The 26,786-nt window shown below is 44.3% G+C and overlaps 1 protein-coding gene across 3 annotated transcripts in view; it reads right to left on the reverse strand.

Annotated features, from left to right (window-relative positions):
- The window catches only part of LOC144755181 (coagulation factor XIII B chain-like), a 1,011,791-nt gene that overhangs the window by 561,273 nt on the left and 423,732 nt on the right, over positions 1–26,786 (reverse strand). For all 3 annotated transcript variants that reach the window (XM_078643848.1, XM_078643839.1, XM_078643857.1), the window contains exons 11-12: positions 13,074–13,256; positions 9,819–10,022 (exon numbers count right to left, since the gene is read on the reverse strand). In XM_078643848.1, coding sequence (XP_078499974.1) covers positions 9,819–10,022; positions 13,074–13,256 — 387 coding nt within the window. The remainder of the gene's footprint in view (positions 1–9,818; positions 10,023–13,073; positions 13,257–26,786) is intronic.

The raw sequence follows: 26,786 nt of genomic DNA on the forward strand, positions 1-26,786 counted from the left end.
CCCACCGTCATAATCTGGCGATCGGTCAATCCACGTTTGATGGCAGCTGGATCGCCACCACACAGATGGTGACATCATACCAACCCCCTAAGTGTAGAATATGCAACAAATAGCACATTTGTATATCAAATTAAAAAACTAATAGCACTAGCATACATCCCAATTACTGACGTAGCCGATCACTACAATTTATTAATTGAAAAGTGCCTACTACCAACAAAATGAGCAAAGACTAACCCCTCTACTTGACTATTTTGGGGATACCTGGGTGGGAAGGCTACACAGATCTGGACACAGAAGACAGCCTAAATACCACATTCCATGGTGGAATGTATATAACAGTACCCTAAACAAAGAAGCTAAAACTAATAATGCTATAGAAGGATGGCATAATGCTTTCCAACCACAACAGACAGAACCCCACCATCTCTACAGAAACGATTATAATCTATCCAAAAAGAACAATGCTACCAACAACTAAGGGGCCGATTCCAATGTCGGACGGAAGGGCTCTGAACGATGTTCGGAGCCCTTCCACCCGCATCAGAATGTGCCGGGAAAGGAATCCGACTTGGATTTCCGGATGGCTGATGAAAGGCTCGGAGAGCCTGCCTGCCGTCCAGTAATCCTTCAGTACTTCCCCGGCCGCCTCTTTATGACCAAGGCAGTTTTTCAGTGCCTTTTCGTGTCGGTGTTTCCGGCAAGGAAAGACAGTCGGACGTGGTCTTTGGGGGCCCTCCAGTAGGGCCCCCAATGGTGTGCGAGGCTGCCCATTGGCAGGCACCTTGGGGTAACATCCTAAGGGTGCAGGGATGAACAGCACCCCTCCATTTCACAATGCGAGCATGCATTCCGCCCGGAATGCATGCTCCCATTGCGTGACTTGCAGGGCCCTTACTGACGACAGTAGGTCGGATGGTCACGGTTCCTGACCGATGATGAACGGACTCAGGTCTGTCCGACATTGGAATCGGCCCCTAAGAATGGAGCAGTCTATAAAACCACTAGGTCCAAAACTAACCAAACAACTAAACAAATGGTTGAGTACTTATAATACAAAGTAAGACTCTATCCAACAACTAAAGGGCTAGAATATCTTGAAACTATAGCCAAAAGCCTACTTTAAATAAATATACCTCAAAATACCTAAAAACTCGTAATCCAAAAACAAGCAGTCAAATACATGATTTCTTTTTAAATTCAAAAATATAATTATTTTGTCAATGATTTAATTAATATGTAAAAAATAAATTGACATAATTGTATTTAATAAAATATAAATAACAGTAACAATAACATTATTAACATTGCCCCTCCCAGAATAAATAATTTAAAACAGCTTACTGTTTTCGTAGCTGAAGAAATGTAGTCCTAACTGCCATAAACAAATCCACATTTTCGAAAATCCCAATAAGTGAAAAAAATCCCCCCCAAAAAATGGAAAAATTCAACTGTTTAAAAAGTAATCCACCGGCAATAGGTCAACAAATGATAAACCATAAAAATCCAGATTTTTTTTTTTTAAAAAGAAACGCTCCATGAAAACTCAAAAAATTAAGGAAGTGTAAAATAATTATGAGTTCACTAAAACTATTACACATTTCCTTAAAAAAAAAAGCATTCTTCTCCCAACGGCAACTTCCAATCGACAAAAACCTGTCATGAAAAAAAAAACAATCCCTCCCACACAAATATACATGTAAGTTTTATCATAATACAAACAAGTATAGCACTAACAACACACTCTAAATATAATGTCACATATCTATTAAACACTAACACCGACAGATTAACGAACTAACAGCATTTCGCTAATGCATAACTAAAACATACAACTCACCAAAAATTGTAAAACCTAACACTACATACTACTTAACTGCCTTCAAATTAACCCAAAATTAAAGTTTAAATAAAGAAAATGTAACTTATTTTACTCGATGGGACGTAGCTTCCAACCGCGAGATTCTCTCCTCAGAAATGACCTAAAACAAAACCCATTGCTTACAAAATACAAGTTAGAAATATAAATGGCTGCCTTAAATAATAAAGATTTATATTTTTATTTATTAAACTTATTGCAAATTATAAATACATTACTTACATTTTTTTTTAAATACTACAAAATAATACTCATGTTAAAAAAATTAGTTGACATACTTTTTCAAATGTGAAATTATAATAATAAATATGATTAAACATTTAATAATTATTATTATAAATACAAAATATACGTTTCATGTCCAATGTATATTAAAAATCTGAACTATGTTTAATTAATGTTAAAAAATGTATAAATGTTATGAAAAATGTTTGTATTTGAAAATGAACTATATATTAGTTAATATTAGTTATTTTTTAAATATAAATAATATTAACTAAAATGTAACATGTTAAAAAATTGAAATAATTTAAAAACATTTTGTGATAAAAATGTATTAAACATGTATCTTATTAATAAAGTATTGTTTTCCCTTTATGTTTGTGATCTCCCCCAGACCTTATCCTTAAGCGAAGGAATCGCCCCACTTTAGGGGACAAACCGGTTGCATGCTTAATGTATGCAGATGATATACTTCTTTTGGATCTTACTCCAAAGGGACTCAATAATCGTCTGCACGCATTGCATTTATTCGCTGAGTGCCACCATTTGAAGATCAACATGTCTAAAAGCAAGGTAATGTGCATTACAGGGAAGAAAAAAACGAAATCCAGAAGTTTTAGTTGGTATTTAGGCTGTGAGAAACTGGAAATTGTAAAATCTTATGTCTTTTTGGGGAAAATAGTATGTGGCAACTTGAGTGTTAAGGCTCACATAGACAACAACATTAGGAAAGCCAAGACTCAGGGTAATGGACTGAGTGCTCTTTATAAAGCCACTGGCAGAAGACATTTTGTCCATCTGCTAGAGGCCTTCCGAGCAAAAATTCCAGCTTCCTTGCTCTATGGCATCAAGCTAATTGATTTGAGGCAATGGGGTTTCCTAGATACTATCGAGGGTAGACTCTTACGACATTTATCGGCGGTCAATAATGCTTGCACAGTGGAATCCCTCAGACTCGAATTGGGCATACGAAGTAGTTGGGTTCAGGCCCTGGCAGGAGTAATACGTTGGGTCTTTCACTTAGCCAAGGGCAAATCGGCCCCATGAAAGAACATTCTTTACTTATAAAGAATTTCAGAAGGGCTGTTACTTTATTAGAATTGGAGGAATCATCTCTCTTTTCATTATCTCCACATCAGCTAAAGTCGTCACTAAAACGGGCTACATGGGAGTTAAGTTTTAGGAGGGATAGAGATGTCCTCATTACAAAGAAAGGTGTTACTAAGGTTGTGAATTCCTATTTATTTAAACATATACAACCTTATGCATCCTGGATCCTCCCCCATGGCCTACGCCGTTTCTGCTTCCTCTTGAGACACGATCTTCTCCCTTTAAATAAATTATTAGCTAGATGGTACGGTTGTTCCGATAAATGTGATTTATGTAGCAATAACAACTCAATTCAGGATATTGCCCATATCCTATTTGTATGCCCTGCCCTAATGGCTCATCGTCGAAAGTGGGTGAGACCAATATGTTTACAGTTAAGCATTTTTTCTGCTAATTCTTTACTCGATGCCATTTTCAACCCTCCCAATGAAATGTTCTGTTATAGAATTTTTAACTTCTTTAAATGTTTCTTAGAATTATATTAATAGATATGATTTCCATTTTCCAGTCTCTGTATAAATGGAATGCATTTTGAGGATTTTATGTTTTGTAACTTTTGTTGTCATTTATGTTTTGCTTATATGTGGATCTCAATCGAGTTCCAAATCATATTCAAATAAAATTGAATTGAATAATAAAGTATACTATATGTAATAATGTAAAGAATATGTACAATACAAATATCACCTAAAAAATCATTTGTATTAAAAATTGTATAAAAAGCATTGTATAACTACATCTTTTTTTTATGTACATGACTATAATAAAGAAACCTGCCGGTGATTTTGTGCTCTATAACTCTGGGAAGGTGTTGGACACTAAACATATTTAATTTACTATTCCAACTCCAAACTATATTAACTCTGGAAAGACGCTTGACACTAAACATATTTAATTTACAATTCCCACTCCAACATAAGTTAAGTCAGGGAAGGTGCTGGACACTAAACATACATAATTTACTATTCCCACTCCAACTAATATTAACTCTGGGAATGTGATGGACACTAAACGTGTATAATTCACTATTCTCACGCCACCATATATTAAGTCAAGGAAGGTGCTGGACACTAAACTTATATAAATTACTATTCCCATTCCAACATACATAAACATAGGGAAGGTGCTGGACTGTAAACATATCTAATTTATTTTTCCTACTCCAAACTAGGGGGTCTATTACGATGGCGGGCCTGCCACCGCAATGGCAAAAGGGACCACCCGCTATACAAATTAGGATGCACCCGCCACACTGGCGGACGCATTCCGCATTTTTTACATTGCAGTGGGCGGTGCTGTAAGCAGCACCCGTCGCAATGTAAAAATTGCATGTCGTGCATTTGTATGCACACGTTACAGGCACCGCGCTGTGCCTGTCACCTTGTGCAAGCAAATGCAGATGGGTACAATAGGTACCCCCATTGTGCACCCCCAACACCCTGGGGGCCTGCAATGGACCCCCAAAAGCAAAGACCGCATGCTTAAAGGCTGATCTCCGCTATCAACATAATATTGATGGTGGTGTATTGCAGACACCGCCACCATGTTACGCCCCTTTTCCTGCCGCGGATCCCCCAGCCATACTAATATGACAGGGGTAAATGAGGCATAGATGGCGGGTAGATCGTCCCCCGCCGGGCCAGTGGTGGCCACCGCCGGCCCAGCGGGGCGATCAGCCCGCAATCATAATAGACCCCTAGATTAACTCTGGGAAGGTGTTGGAAAGTAAACATATATAAATTACTATTCCAACTCCAATTTATATTAAGTCATGGAAGGTGCTGGACAGTTAACATATATAATTTACTATTCCCACTCCAATTTATGTTAAGTCAGAGAAGGTGCTGGACACTAAACACATATAAATTACCATTCCCACTCCAAACTATATTAACTCTGTGAAGGTGCTGGAAAGTAAACATATATAAATTACTATTCCCACTACAATTTATATTAAGTCAGGGAAGGTGTTGTACAATAAACCTATATAATTTACTATTCCGACTACAAACTATTTTAAGTCAGAGAAGGTGCTGAACACTAAACATATATAATTTACTATTCCCACTCCAACATATATTAACTCTGGGAAGGTGCTGGACACTAAACATATATAATTTACTATTCCCACTCCAGTATATATTCAGTCAAGGCAGGTGCTGGACACTAAACATATATGATTTACTATTACCACTCCAACCTATATTAAGTCAGGGAAGATGCTGGACACTAAACATATATAATGTACTGTTCCCACTCCAAACTATATTAACTTTGGGAAGGTGCTGGGTAGTAAACATATATAATTTACTATTCCCACTCCAAACTATGTTAACTCCAGGAAGGTGCTGGGTACTAAACATAATTAATTACTATTCCCACTCCAAACTATATTAACTCTGAGAAGGGCTTGGATACTAAACATATACAATTTACTATTCCCTCTCCAACATATATTAACTCAAGGAAGGTGCTGAACATTAAACATATATAATTTACTATTCCCACTTCAATTTATATTAAGTCAAAGAAGGCGCTGGACACTAAACATATATAATTTACTATTCCCACTCCAAACTATATTAAATCCTGGAAGGTGCTGGAGACTAAACATAAATAATTTACTATTCCCACTTAAAATTACATGAAATAATGAATAGTGATAGTCACGATCGTTTAAAAAAATATTATTTATGAATGAGAAACAATTTAAAAAATAATATTTTAAATATTGTAACACATTTTTACAAAATCATTAAACATACATAATATTTTTAATGTTTACATTTTCAAACATACATTTCAAAATAAATTTTATAAATTAATTTTTTAGCGTACAATTTAATAAAAAATATTTTTAATATTATAATAAAATGAAGATATATAATCCACTATAAATAAAAGAAATCACTATTATAAATAAAACATTAATAATTACCCAAATATTAAATAAACATTTAAAAAAATCTATTTAAATAAATTACTCAACTGTATCCCCTATAAAAAAAGTTACACTATTCCCAAAAATCTTTTTTAGGAGGGCAGGCCTCCTCACCGGGATCGTAACCTTGAAAAACGCCGGTAGAATATGATGGCGGTGGTGTGAAAATCCGTCTGCCGCTTTTCCGCCGGTAGCAATCCACACGCTGGCCTGGCAGGCGGAGCTGGACTCCTACAAAGGTGCTGGTGCCTAGCTTTTTCCTCCGTTTCGATTAGGATGCACGCGGAAGCCAGCTTTTCCGCTGTGGTCTCTCCGCTATGGAAAGGCTGTTGGGGATTGTTTGAGGGCCCGTTGCGGGCCCCCCTCATGTTGGGGGTGTGTGGGTGCACTGGGGGGTACCCATGGTACCCCCTACATTTCACTGCACCAAGTGGCAGGCACAGTGCAGTGCCTGCCACGTAGTGCAGTGAAATGCACAACATGCTCATTTTCGCGACGCAGCGGTGCTGCTGCCAGCACCGCCCGCCACAATGTTTAAGCTGCGGAATACTACCGCTGCGGTGGTGGGCCCATCAAAATACAATGGGCAGGACCGTCGCACGCATAGTGGTCGGACCCAATCACCGCTACAGTGGCGGTCGGATAAAATCGGACCTCCATCCTAATGGGGCCTGAAATTTTTAACAACACACTAAATCAATATAATTAACATTGATATTTTTTACTATCGATATTTGAAACTATATAATTACATGTAATATTAAAAAATCTCTATTGTGACTACTTACCATATGATAGACTTTTCGAGTGAACTTAATTTAATTGCTTTTTAATTGACCCCACAGACTATTTTTCTTGCATTTGCTATTGCCTCTCTCAACTTTCTAGTTGAGAGCTAAATCCTACACTGGGACTTTGACTTACTGTTAGTACAAGTAGTATGCCTTACTGGATAAGGTTTTGAAAGTCAATTAAAAGTTCTTCAATTTACATAAAACTCTAGGGGCTCATGCATGAGACCCTAGACCACTTTTGCTCCACATGGTATATGCATGTTGCAGGGCTCTGAATTTGATTTATTAAGACATGCAAAGCCACTTTGCGCGTTTTTGATTAGCCTCATAAATCTTGAATAAGGCAGCGTAGAACAAATCGCTGCTTCGCCTTACTCTGCACCCAGGAGGCATTGCATGGGCATTGCGTGAGTTTTCCCATGCAACACCCATAAATTTTGTTGCTGCCCCAGATTTACAAAATTATGTAAACCTGGGGAAACACCAAATCCTTACTCCTCCTGAGGGGAGGTGTAATGAGGAGAAATATCTTAATTTTTACTAATTTTTCCTCTTTCTATGAGTACTGAACTCTGCAGGACACATAGAAAGATGAAAACACCTTTTAGGATTGTTTGTGTGAAGAAAGGTGCCCCTTCCTGCACACAAACAATCCTGCATGCAACGGAGGCACCCTCGCACCATGGTGCAAGGATGCCCTTATTGGCTCTAGGCTACTGAAGCGGCACCATCACAGAGAGAGAGGACAGGAATGCACCATATTGCATAAATCTAGTGCATTCCTCCCATTTCATTTTAGCGTCAGTGCAGCAATCTTTCTTACTGTGCGGCCCTACGCCAAAATCCTATAAATGAGGGCCTTAGTGTGAAATGTGGTCTAGGTGACCTTTATACATGGTGGCATACAGCATGTAAAATGTCACATGAGGTACCGGGATAAGACTGATTAAAGCAGAAAATGTATCTTGTGACACATTTTCTACTTGCACCAGTCTCATATATGTGTAAGCTGAGCAGAATTGTGTTCTCCAAAAATTCCCAAAATCTTGCTAATTTTATGTCATTAAAAAATGGGGAATATGATCAATTTCACCTGTGTATCTAAAACTTCCTTATATAATTACTTTGCAATGCTTTCTAGAGAGGTATTTATTACCATCTATGTCTAAATTTGACCTAATATAGGGGCCGATTAGGATGGCAGACGGACCTGCGTCCGTCCGCCACCCCAGAGTAGGAGGGACCGTCCACAGGGGCAGCGGCGGTCCCTTCGTGCAAATTAGGATGTGACCGCCACCCAGGCGGTCACATCTTGTATTTCTAACATTGCGGCAGGTGCTGCTTGAAGCAGCACCCGCCGCAATGTTAAAAATTAAAGCAGTGCATTTGCATGCACAAAGCGGCAGGCACCGTGCGGTGCCTGCCGCTTCGTGCACGCAAATGCAGGGGGGTACCAAAAGTACCCCCCCATGTGCACCCTCCAACCGCCCTTCACCCCTGGAGGCCCACAACGGGCCTCCAAAGAAAATACCGTATGCCTTTCCACGGCGGAAATGCCGCCGTGGAAAGGTATAGGTCCGCCAACATCCTAATATGCCTGGCGGTGTCTGATAGACACCGCCAGCCATGTTAGAGCTTTTCCACCGCGGTCGGAAGGTGACCGCGGCGGAAAAGCTGCGGTCGGTCTTCCTGACCCCCCAGCCATCCTAATCTGGCAGGGGGTCTTTGAAGGCTCGCAGCAGTTTTTCCGCATCCTCTGGGGCGGCGGACACTTCCGCCGGCCCGGAGGATGCGGAAAAACGGCAATCCTAATCGGGCCCATAGTTTGAACTATGCAATCACTGCAACGTACAAATGAAAAGAATATGCTGACCACTTACACACTGTTGTCTGCAGGTTACAACCATAGGTGTTCATCTCAAAGACTTCAGCAGAATGGAGTAAGCATATCGTAGTCAAGGAAATGCTGTTCCTTTCAACAATTTGACGAAACTGGATAGGAGCAGGGCCGAATTGGCTATAGCGGGCATCGGGCATTCTCCTGGGAGGCTGGAAGGGTGGAAGGGTGGGGACAGGTTTTGCAGCTGAGGGGGCTGTTTTTTTGTTACTGGGGGCCGGTTGTGAAGCATACCTGAAAATTAACCCCCAATAACTAAAGCATTAATGCTTGACACTTGCGCACACAACCCTCCACTCCCCCTACCCCATGGTGGGCTGGTGGGGCTGGTCTTACAAAACTGCCAGGGCTGCGTTGGGGTCCCAGTCTGGCCCTGGATAGCAGTCAGACACTGCTTCTCAGGAGTGAGGAAAGAGGTTATAAATTGAATGAAAATCAAATAATTCCACACAATACTTCTTACAGTGTTTTCTGAAGGACAACTGACTAGCCTGCCAATGATGTAGCAAAGGTGCCATGGGCTCTAATATGAGCCAGGAAAACAGGTCCACCGCTCGAAGCAGAAAAAACAGCTAGAATTGGGGTGTACAGAGGCCTCTTCACACCTCTGGATCTTGGTGACACTACACTTGCAGCAAGGTTACAATCTACGTTCCTGTAGCTTGTTCTGAACACAACAATGTCTTTAATTTTCGACAAAAACTAGGAAAATAGTGCCTGGACTAGAGTTTGTAATCACAACCGCATCAAAGGAGTCCAGTCCTACAATAACTGTGTCAAAATTAATTTTATATGCAGTTTAATATTTTGGTTCTCTATTCCTCTGTGAGAAATAAAGGAACTATTAGAAATAAAAAATTACAAATAGCAAACTCCTGAAGTATTGCATATCAAGTCTTAATGTTCAGTACATTCCATCGGTAATGTGGGCTACTTTTAAAACTCGTGATTTTAATTGTTGCAGACTATATTTACCTTTTCTGATACATCTGGGATACAGCAGTTTTCCTCGGATGCACTTTAATCTGAATGGTGGTGAATCTTCAAGTTCAATGTAGTCAGTTGCTTTGCACATAAATTCTATATCTTGCTCGTGCTCAGTATACAATTTCACTTTGGAGTACCATTTAAATTTTAAGTTGTTTTTGTCCATTTCCTCAGGACTTGCTGTGCATGGTTCTGTCAAAGACACACAATGTAGATTGTTATTTATCGGTCACATCAAATGGATATTCCATGGTAATATTCAATAGTTTCCTGGGACAATGAAGATATAAAGCGAGTGCTCTCTAATGTTACCTCGGATGGCCTTTTGATTAGGCCTGGCGAACTCTGCTCCGTTCATTAGTTTGCAGAGTTTTCCACACTCTGTGCTGCCCGGAGCACGTACTCGGGACAGAGTTTTTCCTTCACTTGGGGTAGCCAACGTTAAGTGTGTGAGTGCGAGGTAGAAAAATCTTATTCGAGACCACCTCCTGGTGAGATATCTCAGCACTGGCCCGCAGTCGCTCACGTTGAGAAATCTTCCATTCGTGTTGAAGAAGTTCGCGCTCGATAGAATATCAACTCGAGCGGCAGAAAGAAGCAGCGCCCTCTTGCCCTGTGCATGGTGCCATTCGCGCAGATTTTACAGCGTGGGACAAACACCAGGCACTAAACATCAGCACAAATGGCACAAACTAACGCCCTTCACCACCTGGGGAACTCAGTGTAATGCCGCAGAGTTTTTGGGTCACATAATGGAGTTTCACATAGAGGAACTCTGCGAACTCTACAGAGGCCTACATTTAATGCATAGGGTGTATATGTCATATAGGGCTAGTCAGGATAGCAGTTGCTATCCCTAGCTTTCTCTCTGGTAATCCTGGTAAGTCTCTTGCTACTACAGGTCTCAGGGTTAGTTAAAACACTGGCAGAGAGTCAGTAAAACGGGGTTCCCCCAGCCCATTTACCATTTGTAGTTGTCACACTTTGCCTTTCCGCCCAGAATCAAATGTCAGAATTTGGGCTGGCTAATGACAGGGCAAGAGGTCAACCCTGTGATGTCATGGGGGATCAAATGGTGCATAATGTCACTAAAAATAACCCTAGCATTTTAGTGAATTGACATCCATGTTATTTGTCAGAGAAGCTTCTTTCGTTCCTCATGGTGTTCTACCTCATTCACCTCAAACCTGCTAGCATACACTTTATTAGGTCCTATAGAGTGCCCACAGGGCCTTTTCCTGAGAGCTTTGCAACACTGAGGGTGTACTCATCCACTCATCATGTGTACTCATTCAATCACCTCAAAGGATATGTCTATCTACCCCCTGGGAATTAAGGAATGTGGACTGAGCCTCAGCATTTGCACCCACCTTTAAAATGCAACATTGGTGACTCTCAGGTTGCTAGTGTTGATTCCTTTGTTGTCCATACATCTGCCTGTAAATGTCCATACTTCCGGATATACTCTTATCAATATGTAATGTACTTCCCTTATCTATTCCACTTCTTTTCCCAATTCCGTCCTCTCTTACCATTCCTCGTCTTTTCTCCTGTACTTGAATGCTTCTTCCTGCCCCTTTCTTCTCCACTGTCTCAAGCTTCCCTGATATTCTGCCTATACCTTACCCTCAAACACTCATACTCAGATTCGCTACTGAGGCTTATACTGTTGCTCCCTTTTTAATATCATATACTCTCTGTACTAACCACACTCATACATTTACATCAACCAATGTACCTCCTTCTGGGCCCCCTTCTTTTGAGTGGATGCCTCTCATGAACCTAGGCTGATTAATCTTAAAGTCCCTCAGTGTTTGAAATTTGCTTTGTGACCCCTGCATTCCACCCCTCCTAAGACATCAGAATTATGACCAATCTGATCTTTAACTTAATTCTAGTTATGCCTGTCTCTCTCAAGCTGAAGACACAATGTCATATGTCATTTCTGCTCACTATTCTTCCTCTCACAATTAATTATTCTCCACTTGGATAACTTGCATTGACATTTGATTGTATAATTATCATTTTAATGGCCTCTGACCTACTCTCCCTGAAATCAACTCTAAGTATATGCAAATGGTGCTGAGAAGCAATCTGGACCCCTCTCCCAAAAGGACAACTAATTCTTCTTGAAAGATATCCTTGAAGGCCTTGATTCTCAACCTCCACCTTCTTGCATGATCTCTCTCTGCTATCTATCCTCAATATCTCTCTACTCTGAAAATACGGATTCTATCACAACTAGGCCAGTGCACTGGGTAAAAAAGGCTATATGAGCTGACAAGTTTCTCAAGCTGACTTACTGATGGCCCACTGAGCCCCTTGGGTTGGCTCCCACAGGAAATTGGGTATTATGTTATGGAGCCTTGCCGTTTTTAGATTTTTACAGTTTTTAGATCAGGATGGGTACATTTTGCCAAAGTACTGCTGCACCTAGATGGGTTTCAGTTTTATGTCACCTGTTGGTCTTATATAGATTTCTGTAGTTCTTTTCTCTACAATTACTTGCCTGCTTGAAGAATCATTCACGTTTTTTCTTTGGTGTTGCTTTTTTTATGGATCTAGATTCGTCTAATTAAATATTACAGTCACCATTTCGACAGGGACCTTTCTTTGTATTTGATACAGTTATGGGACTTCAATTTAGCACAGCAGGAAATGAATCAATTTCCCCAGTCATTATGAGTGACTTCAATGCAAAGATTGGAAATGGATTGGATCCACTGTTGGAATGTGGAGCAGGGATTCACAAGAAGGTTGCGTGATGCTAAGTACGGCAATGGCAGGATTGACTGCCAATGGATTTATTTTTATAGGTTTTATATGATCCCACATTTGAAATGTTTCTAGAGGTTCTCTGCCACTAGCTACAAATGTACTTCCATAAATGCCTCAAAATTAATACTAATGGATTGTGGCTTCTTAAACGTGTGGCAAAGCTGCATCACTCGTTCATACAGCTGTAATTCTGAATTCAGATTAAATTCACCTTTCTATGCATCATGTACTTTGCAACGTCTGAGAACTGTCATCACACATATATTCATAAAGAAGCAGCTTTCTGCAACCTACATTTATTAAACTAGTATTTTGCAGAATTTTGCATAAAACATGCTAAGCACTTAATTTCAGAGCACTCTATTCACTATTTAATTTACTCAAATCATGGTTTCCCATTGATGCGACCCAATTCAAACATAATAAGTTTCCCTTAATTTCCCATAATTGTGTGTATAGAAATACCTAAACATTCTGGTAGAGCAGACCAAGCTCCATTCAGGCAGGTGACTTTGTTGTCTCCAAGTATCTTATGGTAACTTTGGCACTTATATTCCACTACGGATCCTGAAGGATAGGATGGCTTTGAGATGCCCTCAATATCTCCATTGAGAAGGGGCAGTACAGGACCACAATTACTGCCTTCCTCTGAAATGAAACAAATAAATTGTGAGTCATAAAAATATCACTCAAAATGGGAAATCAGGATTGACAGGGGAAGGCAAACAAACTTTTGTATTTGTGGTCAAATAAAATCTCATTGACTTTAGTGATGTCTGAACATGTAGAAGCATCACTTGGATGGAATGACTGTCTCTCTACAAGGCTGGTTCATCAAAAACGATGCATTTAACAAAAAGCAAACACACACATAGCGCCTCAGATGCCGTATTATGATGCAGTTTACTTACTGTGCCAGTGTAGAAAAGGACTGGCTTGTGTGTCTTCAGTCCACACTTTAAGTCGAAATATCTCCGAATTAGTGTATGTTTAGCCAACAACAAAGCTGGGAAACGTAGAACATGAATTGGCTCTTTATATTTACAAGCTCTACACAGTTACTGCAGGTGCTCAAGACGCCACAGAATAAAGAACAGACTTCTGTGCTGGCGCAAAGCAGAAAATGGCATGATACATCCCTAGATGTTACTCACAGTATCTGCTCAGGATGTAGTTCTGCTAAATGTTCAGAACAGGAAGAGATAAAAAATATAGGGGGATATTCTCAAGAACGTGTGATAATTATTGCAAAATTAGCTTAACGCGACTTTGCACATCGCAGTCTATCACGACAAAATAACACTGTGTTAACGTTGTATTCTCAATCCGGCGGTACCATGTGATAGTCTCACGATAACGCGCCAAATGACCGCGTTAAAATCAACATGACACGAACACAAAAAAAGTTGCGATGTGGCCAATAAAAAATAAGCGATAACCAGCAACAGGCCTGCAATTCCCAAGCGTCATGCGGGAAAACGCACCATAAAAGCAAAAGACCCCAAAAAACAAGAAAATAAACTGTGTAGCTCCATGGATGCTCCTGGACCAAGTGCAGAGGACAACACAAACCCCACAAGCCCCACAGACAACCAGCAAGGAACCTCGGGATCGGGGAAGGCCAAGGAGAAGAGGATGAGGTAGACGGAGTTGGGTCTGCAGGAAAACAAGATCATCGTTACGGAGGTGATGAACACTACTAACAACTGTTCGGCACCTCCAACATGTCAATGGCAACAAAGACGCAAATATGGCAGACCAACTTGGACCATGTGAATGCAGTTGCAGCGTTGAGGAGGACAATGGAGGAGGTCAAGAAGCGATGGAATGTGAAGGGCAAAACCAAGAAGAAACTTGATGCCAACATGAAAGCAGCAACACTCATTGGAGGTGGGGGTCCAGCGGCACATCAGTAGCTGGATGACATGGAGAAAATGGTGGCCACAGTCATCAGTCGGGATACGGTGCCAGAAATTGGGGATCTGGACACTGCCTAACATGACCAGACGCAACATCAACAGGGTGAGTACCGACCAGGGACTGGGGGGACGGGGGAGATGGGCACAATGACACACATGCACAATTCAGTAGAGCACACTGCACATCCACAATGACTCCGGATTATGTCCCTGATTCCTGTGGCACACTGCAGCACACATACAAACACCATCACCAATCTCACCAACACATGCACACGTGCGAAACCCAGCAAAAAGATGAGTATTTGTGAGCCACACTGACAATGCAGGTGAGATTACATGATGTTCAGCATGGCTGCAGGCCAATCAGCATGACATTGTGCACTCCACGACACTGAAGTGGCTAAGCGCGGACCACATCCGTAAAGGAGCAGGTCACACTCTGACACATCCACGTGCACAAACAACCCCTGATGTCAACAACACATCTGCAGACAAACCATGCCCAAGAGTCACAACTCGATCAAGAACCCAATTCAGCCAAGTCCGCTACATCTTAGCACTATAGAAGCACAGAAGTCAAAGGCACACCACCTGAAAGGGGTAAGGGGTCGCCAAATCAGAGCTGCAGGGATGACTCACCTACAATGCAGCATACACACATAAGAATAAGAGCACCTCAACACTGACAACAATGTGGTACAAACTGCAACACTTTCACAACAGAACACAGGACACAACTGGTGCATCATGAGTGTCCAAAATGGTCAATCACATCTGGCTTAGCAGGAAACTGTGAGATGACAAGGTACGAGTACAACCTCACATCCCTGATGTAGTACAAATGTTCACTGTCCCACATTAAATAGGCATCTCCCCACAAACAGTCACAATGTATATTGTTATGTTATGCTATGTTATGTTATAAGGGCTCTTCTATAGCGCACGGCTACTCCGCGGAGTGTCCCGGCACTTTGGCAAAGAGAGCTAAAAGAGAAATACACAACACAACGCCCTCTGCAGGACGGCACAGAGTTACTGGGAGAAGAGCCAGGTCTTCAATTCCTTTCTAAAAACTAGCATACTAGTGGCTGTTCTCAAGGAAAAGGGGAGCTCGTTCCAGCAGCGAGGTGCCAGGTACCGGAAAGAGTGACCTCCAGTACGAACGCGTCTAATAGTGGGAACAGCGGCTTTGGCCAGCAGAGCGGATCTTAGAGTCCTCCTAGGGGCATAGAAGGCCATCAGCTTCCCAAGGTAATTTGGGCCAATCGCGTGGAGAGCTTTAAAGGCCAGAGTCAAGATCTTAAAAGTGACTCTCTTAGTGACCGGAAGCCAGTGAAGTCTCTCGAGAAGCTCCGAGGCTCGAGCCCTTCGCTGTAGTCCTAAGATGGCTCTAGCAGCCGAGTTCTGCACAACCTGCAGGCGTGCCATCAGATATTTAGAAAGGCCCAGATAGAGGGCGTTCGCGTAATCGAGACGCGAGCCTACCAAGGCCTGAACAGTGATTTTTTTGTGCTGAAGGGATAGTAGGGGGAGAAACTTCCGCAACATTTTCAGGATGCCGAAGCACTTCCCTGTCAGCCCTATGATCTGGGGTCTAAAAGAAAGATCAACATCACACAGGACACCCAGATTTTTAGCTTTTAACGAGGCAGCATCGGGCGGAAACATATCACGAGGCCACCATGTCTTCCAACCGGGATCCGGTGGGCAACCGAAGAAAAGCAGCTCCGACTTGTCTGAGTTACACTTCAGACTATGCCTCTGAAACCAGTCAAACACGGCTTCCAGACATTCCCGGATCCGGCCGCTGTCAAAATCCTCATCCTTGTTACACGTAAAAAGGAGCTGGGTGTCATCAGCATAGGATATGATCTGGGCACCGAAAGATTCCGCCACCGCCGCTAGAGGGGCCATATAGATATTGAAAAGGGTGGGGCTCAGGATGGACCCCTGAGGAACCCCCACCTCCAGCGGCGGCATTTCGGCGGAAAACGGAGGTGCCCAGACCACTTGTCGGCGGTTGATCAGAAATGACTTAAACCATTTCCACACCATCCCACGGAAACCGATCTCCTAGAGTCTTAAAAGGTGACCATCGTGGGGCACGGTGTCGAAAGCCGCCAACAAATCCAACAGGACCAAGATGGCTTTACCCCCACCGTCCAAAATCTCTCGGATGGCATCGGTAATCTCAAGAAGAGCTGTCTCCGTGCTGAAATTCGCACGGAAACCCGATTGAGTGTCGTGCAAGATATAGTTACTCTCTAGGAAGCTGGAAATCACCTTAGCCAGAGAGGGAAGGAGGGAGATTGGTCTATAATTCACGTGAACAAGGGGATCTAAGGATGGTTTTTTCAGCAGCGGAAGAATCAGGGCGTGCTTCCAGGCCATGGGGACCTCTCCCGATGTCAGGGGGGCATTGAGCAGTGGGTTAAGCAAGATGTTAACTGCCGACGCCACTCTCCCAAGACATTTGGCGGGGCAAGGATCAAGCGGCGAACCCGATTGAAGCCGAGACAGGAAGTCGAGAGAGGAGGCAAGAGAAATGGAAGGGAAAGCCGATAGCAGAGGGCCTTTCTCCTTCATAGATGGTAACGTGGGTGTCAGATGACAGACAACTGGACTAAGGCCCGCACCAGGAAAGGAGCCTTGAATAGATTTGATTTTATTAATAAAAAACTCACTGAGTTGGCTAATCCAGACTTCTGTATGAGAGTGGGTAGGTGTACTCGAGGAAGGAGAGATAAACTCTTGTACAATTCTAAAAATTTCTTTACTCATACTTTCTGCTGCGTCAATTCTGTGCTCCAGATAGACTTTTTTTGCATCCGAGTCGGATTATCTCCCTATATTTAATTTTATCTTCCGGGTCGTACATGCGCCTCCAGACTCCTTCTGCCCTCTTGCAATCTTGGCGCATCTTACCTAGAAGAGGAGTGAACCAGGGGGCCGAAGCATGTTTACCCACAGAGTTGGCTGGCTTACCAGGGGCTAGCTCCTCAAATCTAGTTGTGAGCCACTTCTGGACCAATTCTATGTCTTGCTCCAGGTCGCCTGATAGCGGGCAGGGATGTTGGCCAAGAGCATCAGAAAGCATTTCCACCGTAACTCGATGGAAAGGCCGAGACACCCTCTGGTATCTTTCGCCCCTCTCGTACTAGGCGTAGCTACAGCAGAAATGCAAAATTTAATTAAAAAGTGGTCTGACCACAGAACTGGAAGTGATGGGGAAGCCTCGATTGATCTAGTAGAGAAGATCTGATCGATCGTATGGCCTTTGATATGAGTCGGACAGGAAACGTATGGGATCAGCCCTAACGGACAGACAATGTCCTGCAGCTTGTTGGTATCAGGGTCTGCTGTGTTATCCATATGGAAATTTAAAATCTCCCAGTAGGATACAATGCTCCGATCTCAGGCAAGGGACTGAAAGTGCCGCGTGAAGGTCATCGAAAAAGGAGCCTAGCGGGCCAGGTGCCCTGTAAATAATAATCCCTGTGCAAGTTTGACGGGGAGATAGCTTAAGAGTGAAGCCTAAGGCTTCGCTGCCCGAGATATTACCCACGGGGAAAGTCGAACAAGAGAAACTCTTGTCAACAATTATTGCCACACGACCACCCCGGCCAACGACTCTATCCCTCCTATAGATGGTATAATCCGGAGGGATAGCAGCGGCTACATCAGGGCCGGAGCATTCGCTCAACCATGTCTCTGTAAGGAAAATGTCAGTGGAATGCCTACTAAGAGATCTGGTATTAAGCAGGTGACAAGGGAAGTGTAAGGGTGTGGATAGAGGCAAAAGGCCTTCCCGACTCGGCATATTCCAGCCACAGCCAGAGCAGCCCTTCCTAAGAGAGCGGCCACCCGGGAAAACATGGTGGCAGGAGGAGATAGATCCTCGTAGCGCTAATAACTCACTAAAGGAGTAGAAGAGCATAGAAACCAATAGAGCACCTCAGCCGCCGGACAGAAAACAGGACGTAAAAGAAAATCTGCAGGCCTACCTGTCCGACCTCCGAGACGCTGACGAGCGCAGACGGGCAGGACTCTGGCACGACTCAGGCGCAGAGAAGGCGCTCCCGCTGCGCGTCACCGCTGCGCGCCATGAGGAGTCCTTTAAATAGGCAGCTCACACTGTCCCCGAGCGTAAGAACGCTCAAAGATGACGGCCACAGTTCCCCTCCCGCTCAAAGATGGCGCTCCCCGCCCACAACCTCCCCGGAACCGGACCCGCTAAGCAGCGGTGGGGTTACAAGGATTAGAGTGCAGGTGAGTGGCCAGAGACCCTGTGGCTAAAACCAGGGGAAAAATAAAAGAAAATAAATTAAATATAAAACGGGCAGTTTAAAACAGAGAGTAGCGCTGAGACAGCGCGCGCAACCAGCAGCGAGGCGCTGCTGCAATACTTGACCTCAGGTCCACTTTGCCAGGCTGCCCCAGTGATAACTCCGCCTTAAATAGGCAGCTCACATATAGGCATGCAGTCTGTATGTAAACTTCGCCAATGCGTCAACATACATGGAACACACTGTGAAACTGTATCTCCCCTTTACATTGCAGAGGGACAATCAACACCTCCTGCAGGGCAGACCCTACATCACGTCAGTGATGATGGAGACGTCCCCCAGGACATCGACCTAGATGAAATCCAATGGTTCATGGACACCCTCCGCATCTCACCTTCAGTAGCAGGTCAGCCCAGCACCATTGAGGTGAGCCCATCACCTTGCACAGACCACACAGCAGGAAGCACCCACCACCATGCCTGGCTCCCAGCAACTCCCCGGAGAACACATGGCGTTCCAACGCCGTGTGTTAGACTGCCAGAGGGGGCTGGCTGAACAGGTGCGGTGATGTTTAACCTCATGGCAGCCAAACTAGATGCCATACGTGGGTCTCTAAGTCCCATCAGGGACCACTTACACTCCCTAACGGACACCCACAGTCCGCCCCATTCCCTCCAACAATTCATGGCTGGCGTTGCTGGAGTCATGACTCAGAGACAACAAAAACTGTCCAGTCATAGTGGCTACTGCAATATCATCCGTGATTTGGGAAACATGAGGAGGGTCATAGAGAACATGGAGCGGATGCAGGTGCAAAGAATGGCCATCACGGCTGCACAAAAGAAAGCTGTAGATGGGATCTTCAATGCCCTGCAGATCCTCATCAAGGGAGTGATGCCACACCACATTGCGCAGATGAATGCTGCTGCTACTTCAACATCCACATCTCTGGCCCCTAATGTGTCAGTGTCACACAGTGCTGCAGACCAAACACCACCACCCTCATGTGAGGCCCATGAAATGTAAGAGGCCGAAGATGAGGATGAATCTGCCTTAGTAGTAAGCAGGAAGCAGTAGCAGTCGTCTCCGCCATATGGCTTCTTTCTGCTTGGCTATGCCCTGGATTAACACCTTCCACTGTCCCCCGATACACTCAGCGACACTAACCTTGCATCTCGACATGGACTGCCATAGATTCTTTACAAAACAATGACACAGCAATCAGCCTGCGGACTGGACCCTTTCCCTTCTAAGTAACTTGTCAATCCCTGAAGGGCTCTGGCCTGGGATCCTGGGATCATCCCCCTCCGCCTCGGACGACTCCCGGTGGCCCCCTGCCCTAGGCATCACCCCCAAGCCAACAGACCACGCACGAAACCTGGGCTTCATCCTGGACTCCTCCCTCTCGATGACCAGACAAGTCAACGCCGTCTCGTCATCCTGCTTCAACACCATGCTCCGTAAGATCTTCCGATGGATCCCCACCGAAACCAGGAAGACGGTCACCCAGGCACTTGTCACCAGCCGACTGGACTACGAGAACACCCTCTACGCGGGAACCACTGCCAAACTACAGAAAAGACTCCAGCTCATACAGAACGCCTCCGCACGACTCATCCTGGACATCCCCTGCCGCAACCACATCTCTATCCACCTGAGAGACCTGCACTGGCTCCCCGTCAGCAAGAGGATCACGTTCAGACTCCTCACCCACGCACACAAGGCTCTCCACGACCTGGGCCCCAACTACCTCAACAACCGCCTCACTTTCTACACGCCCACCCGCCAGCTGCGATCGACCAGCCTTGCCCTCGCCACAGTACCACACATTCGCAGAGCCACCGCCGGAGGAAGATCCTTCTCCTACCTGGCGGCCAAGACATGGAACTCCCTCCCCATCCACCTACGGCTGACCCACGACCATCTCTCCTTCAGGAAGCAACTCAAGACCTGGCTTTTGAAGCAGTAACGGACCCCTCCCCTCCAGCACCTTGAGACCCTTCAGTGAGTAGCGCGCTATATAAATTGTTTGATTGATTGATTGATTGGCTGGCCTTCCAAGGGGCAACATTGTAAAGTGCTGCGTGCATGACCCAGTACTAAGACAGCTTCAGCACTCCACTGAACGTGAAGAACACACAGATGTGTCATGTCCATGATTAATCAAGTATGAAAGCATGGACGAATGTAGGGGCAGTGATTCCCCCTTACGTCCATGTTGCTCATGTTGTGGGACTTGAGTCACAGGATGCATCCCTGCACCATGGTGGTACATATGTGACCCCAAAAGATGCGCTGTTGTTAATGGTAGCACACAAAGGGAGTTAGATCCTTAGCGGGGCTGAGGGAGGGCTGGACCGTTATACAATGTACATACTCAAGAATGCCCCCTTCTCACACTACTTACAGTACGACTTTTACAACGACCGAATAAACAAATTAATTGAATCCGGTCTGGTATGTTTATTTATACCTTCTACTCATTTGTTTTTTAGAAAAAAGTTTTTCAATTGTCAGAGAAAAATACACATGTCAGTAAGTATTTACATTCTTATTTGATTAGCAAAATACATTTCGATCTAACATACACATATACAAAAATATTTACAAACAAATCAAAAACTCAAAACATCCAACAAAACATAACAATTCATCATTTTACAATTTGTGCAGTTCACTAAATCAATTATTTGATTCCAATTCCTAAACAGAAAAAGATTTCATAACAAGAGCTACAATGTCCATTTCATTCAATCAAAAGGGCACAAAATGCGATGCTTGGCTCTTGGTGGATATGCCGACGTGTTTCAGGTTCGGGTCATAAGTCCCCAAACCCTCATCAGGGCTCTGTTAGTTATCTGTTGAGGATGCAGAAAAAAATAAAGTTTTAATGACCCTTCATTTCCCTCATTCCTCTACTATACCGTTTGGACAAAGTGTATGTATACCTGTATTTTTCTGTGGGTCGCCGCTGGTAACTGCTGTTGGTTACTGTGCTCCTTACTTCAACTCTAGGGGGGTATGTCTAGGGATCAATAACATATTGTCTTTGTTCATGCTATATACTCATGGAACGATAAAACGTTTTTTTTAGAAAAATACTTTAGAGATCCATAACTCCGTCTGCGCGAGCTGGCGCTGCCGAGGGAGTGGAAGAATTTCTGTCTCTGCTTGCTGTTTAGTCCTAATTGCAAAAAGACGCATGGTGTTTTTAGCAGTAATATTATTTTACAATTAGTATACTGCGTGGGTGCATATGCACTCGACCTACCCTACCTTTAAGGTCTTCCAATATAACACTGCAGCCGATCTGCTTCGTCTGTTCGACAGCGACGGTCCCTTTCACCTAGTTTGGACAAAACAACCGTTAAGTCCACTATTTTGTTACTTGAATCTACTTAAAAATGCTTTTACATTGTCTTTGAATGCATATTAAAGCAGATTACTCCCTACCTTTCTCTTTCTTTACAAGCGGCGAAAGGGTTCGTGTCCTTTTCGTCAGGCTCCCCGTCGGGGCTCAATAGATGTCCAACTGTTCTGGAAACAAAGAGAACGCGGTAAAATGTGACTCGCGTTCTCCACTTAGTTAACCTACGGAAAGGGCTGCCGCATTTCTATTGACTCGGTACCTGATTTTTCACATTCCGCTCCGCTAAGTGGGACCGATGCTGCTAGCTTCCTCGCTGGCCGTTTCTTACTTCAGCCGCCATTTTGGATTCATTAAAAAGTTTGTTATCACACGCGATGCATTATGGGAGCTGTAGTTTGAGAGCGACCTGAATGCATGGTCGCAAACTACTCACAATAAATTTAGAAAGAGAGAATTTGTTAAGGAAGGGACCTTCGATCTAGGTTGGATATTAGGTGTAGCTCGCCATGTGAATGGATCAAAGAGGGGTGATTAACTTCTTCTTCTGTGTAAATTATGAAGGAACCTTTGAAGGAGGTTTCAGTGTCCTCCACGACGCAGTTCTTTGTACTGCATCTTTATGTAAGCTGAAGCATATACAATGCAGCAATGTGGCGCCAAGCTTCAGATTCTTGACAATTCTGACATGCTGTTCAAGCCAGTCAATATACAATTGAATTTTAGGATCAAATATGCTTCCTTTTCAAGGAGCATCTTGTCGATATCACCAGAGCGCTGCACATTATTCATTGTGTGAAGTACAGACCATTTGAAGTCGTTCTCATTGTGGGACATTTCAACAAAGTGCTCGACCATGGGAGCAGTGAGTACCTTCTTTTTTATTCTGGACCTGTGCTGGCCTATGCGGAGGTTAACCTGCTGATTTGTCTTGCCAATGTAAATCCTGCGACAGGGGCAAATAATTACGTAAATTACGTTTTTTGTTTTACAATTCGAGAAACCAAGGTGCTTCCATTTCACTCCCTGGTGTTGGAATTCGATTCCTTCGATGGTATTCACGCATGAGACACAATTGCCACATTTATTGTGTCCTTCTATTGGTTTTAAATCCCACAGGGCAAGGAGATCATGCTTCGGTTGGGGCTTGGAGAGATCAGCTCTCACAATCTGTTGTCCCACACTCCGATTCTTTTTGTACGCGAAAATGGGACGCGGAAAAGGGCATTCTAGATCTTCCAAGAGATGCCAGTTTTTTAGCACAGCTTGCCTTAGCTTGTGCGTGTCTAGCCCAAAGGTGGTCACACAAACTAATCGGTCCAGCTCTTTCTTTTCTTTAGTCTGCAATAGTGATTCGCGTGGAGTGAATCGAGCTCTTTTGTATGAATGCTTCAACAGCTTCCTTGGGTACCCTCGATGGAGCATTTCATTACAAAATGACTGGGTATGATGGTCGTAATCCCCTATTTCGGAGCAATTTCTCCGAATGCGTAGCATTTGGCCATACGGTAAATTTGCCTTCAGGCTTCTCGGGTGGTAGCTCTTATGGTGCAAGATGGTGTTCTTGTCCGTTGGCTTTTTATACAAAGATGTTTTGAGGACACCATCCGCACAGGACAATTCAACGTCCAAGAATGTCATTTGAATGGTACTTGTCTCGATAGAGAACTGGATGTCCCTATGTCTGGAATTAATCCATTCGTGGAACGCCAACAGTTCGGTGTGGCTCCCCTGCCACAGGAGCCACACGTCATCTATATAGCGCCACCATTGTACAATGTTCGCAATGTATGGGTTATTATTCTCCACGAACATGGTCTCATATTGTGCCATGTAGAGCACTGCCATTTCTGGGGCATAAGGACACCCCATGGCGGTGCCCTTGACTTGCATATAGTACTGATCGTTAAACAAGAAATAGTTCTTCTTCAATGCTATCGCTGCAAGTCGTAGTATGAATGAAGTCGGCACTCTGTGGGGCCTGTCCCTTTTGTCTATGGTAGGTCACAAATGACAGCCTATATGTAATGATTTGGGACACATGTGAAGCGCTGATGAGTGGGATACAGTACTATCTTTCACTCACAGGAATGGCATTTCGAATATGTGACACCCCAAACAGCCTCTCTGTACAGAGGTGACACACCCAACACCTATTCTTAATTTTTTAGAAGATTGTTAGCACTACATGTTGCACTTACACTTGCCAAAGTGATGTGCTTGTACAGAGGAGTGACATGCATTCAGGGAATGTGTGTTGGAATGCATTTATTTGCACATGCTGTGCCTGTGGTCATTTTTTACTGTCCCATGACTGCTAAGGACTGTAACAATGTGACGTGCTCATGTGAAGAAATTGTCAATGATGGTGTTCTTATGGGTTATTCCTGCTGCAGCTTCAGTGGGGTGTGGTCCACCTACCTCATTTTCCTCATCATCGTCCGGTGCATTTGGCATTGTAGCCATGGGGCATTGGTGCTTACACAAATGTTGTGCAACACACAACATGCAACGATCATCTTGCACACAATGTCTGGGCTGTACAGGAGCCTTCCACCTGTGATATCCAGGCACCTGAAACGTGACTTCAACACCCCAAATGTGCATTCCAAGATGCCCCTGGTGCGTTTGTGGGCCGCATTGTATGGCTTCTGGGCCTGTGTGTTTGGCGCTCACAGGGGTGTCATCATCCAAGGGCAGAGTGCATATCCTTGGTCACCTGTAACAGTGCAGAGAGAAATGAGTCAATAGTTGGTTCAGTATGATGGGTTGGCAGGCTCACTGGTTCTTTGGTGTGTGATATGTGTGACTTAGTGATTCCTGTTTGACATGTACTGCTTGTAGCAAATGAGCGGCATCACTGTGTATTATGTAGCCTCAATGCTGCTCCTCCCTCCCCGAGCCTATTTACTATTGTGCGCAGCCTAGTTGCATCACTTGCACTCCTACGGTACACCATAGTCATGCCTGTCTGTGCACGTCCACAAGCCTGAAAATGACACTGTGAAGTTGTGCGTTGAAGGTACGTGGCCACGTGTGTGTAGGCCTATGGTAAGGATAGGACAGAAACAGATGTAGAGTTCATGGCTGGTCGAACTCGCGATGCGGTTGAGGGTAGACCTTTGGCTTATGCTGCGGTAATAGCGACACACAACAGTTGGCATGTATGATCCCGGACCCCGAGCGGGCTTGCGCTCCCTTTTTCATCATTTACCCCTTCGGCCAAGCCTGCACTCCGGGTGCATGCTACATTGCAACATTGTCCATTGCGGTACGGGTGGCGCCGACACTACAACAGAGACAAACGCATTAGTTACTGCCTTGGCAAGGCCAAAACTTAACCACACCCAGAGCCCCGGGTTGATGACCACACCCCTATGCTGGACTGTCGTACGCCAGTCCACAACACAGCTACATGTCCCAGGTCTACCCCACTGCCTGTGGTGACATGGTTGCGTCCGCTGTACACAGCACAATGTTATATGGTAGGGCCCCGGGCCCTCATGCATACATAATGACCACACAGATAGTTTGTGGAACTGGCTACGGGCACATGCTCCTGGTCCCTTTTATTGCCAGGGTCACATGTCCAGTGACGCCTGTGGTGGATGGGTGTGGGGTGAGTGTAAGCAGCCCTCAGAGAGTGGCTGGTGCTGGCAACAACTACAAAAGTGATCAGACAGTCATAAGTTCAAAGTTCAAACAGCAAGGGTCCATGACTTGAGCTGCACATAATTAGTGGCTCCAGCTGGACTACGGCCGGCACAGGCACACCACCACGGGAAGGTGACTTGTGGTGCACTGAGATAGGGCCACGAGAGCTGAGCAGGTTCTAGTCGATGTCCAAGGTGAATGTCGCGGAATGTTTCGGGGCTGTGGAAGGTGTTGGTGATATTCGATCACCTCCGTAACAATGATCCTTTTTTCCTCCAGACTGAACCGCTTCTTCCTCTTACTTCTCCCCTTGCGTACAATGATATGAACTCTGCCATAAAGAATTCAAGACTCAGTTCCAAATGTGTGACCTACTCAACCGCAGTGTAGGCCGAAGGCAGTAGTCAGCAAGGGACCACAGACAGGTATTGTTGGAATGCCATGCACAGAGTTGGTGGCACCAGTTTGAAGGGAGTGATATAAATGCAACCATTAACATATGAACTCGGACATCATGAAATCAAGACTCAGTTCCAAATGTGTGACCTACTTGACCGCAGTGTAGGCTGGAGGCATCAGTCAGCCCGGGCCTACCACTGTCCAGCCAGCTCCTCCTGGAACTCACACACATAATGTTGAAATGGCATGTGCCGATTGTTTGTGGTTGACGAAGGTAGAAGCACCAGACCTGTGCGTGTGTGCAACCTGCAACAATGCCGTGCCCTGCCTGCTATGGACTGGATTGGATTGGTGTGAGGCCTGCTGGTCCACAGTTGGGCAGTACACAGGTGACCATTGGTGCTTGACCGCAGTGTAGGCTGAAGGCCGTAGTCAGCAAGGGCCTACAGACACGTGTTGTAGGAATGCTATGCACAGAGTTGGTGGCACCACATCGAAGGGAGTACAGTGATTTAAAGTGTTTCATAAAATATGTACTCTGACATTGTAT

The sequence above is a fragment of the Lissotriton helveticus genome, chromosome 1_1 (genome assembly GCF_964261635.1).
Source record: "Lissotriton helveticus chromosome 1_1, aLisHel1.1, whole genome shotgun sequence".
Taxonomy (NCBI): domain Eukaryota; kingdom Metazoa; phylum Chordata; class Amphibia; order Caudata; family Salamandridae; genus Lissotriton; species Lissotriton helveticus.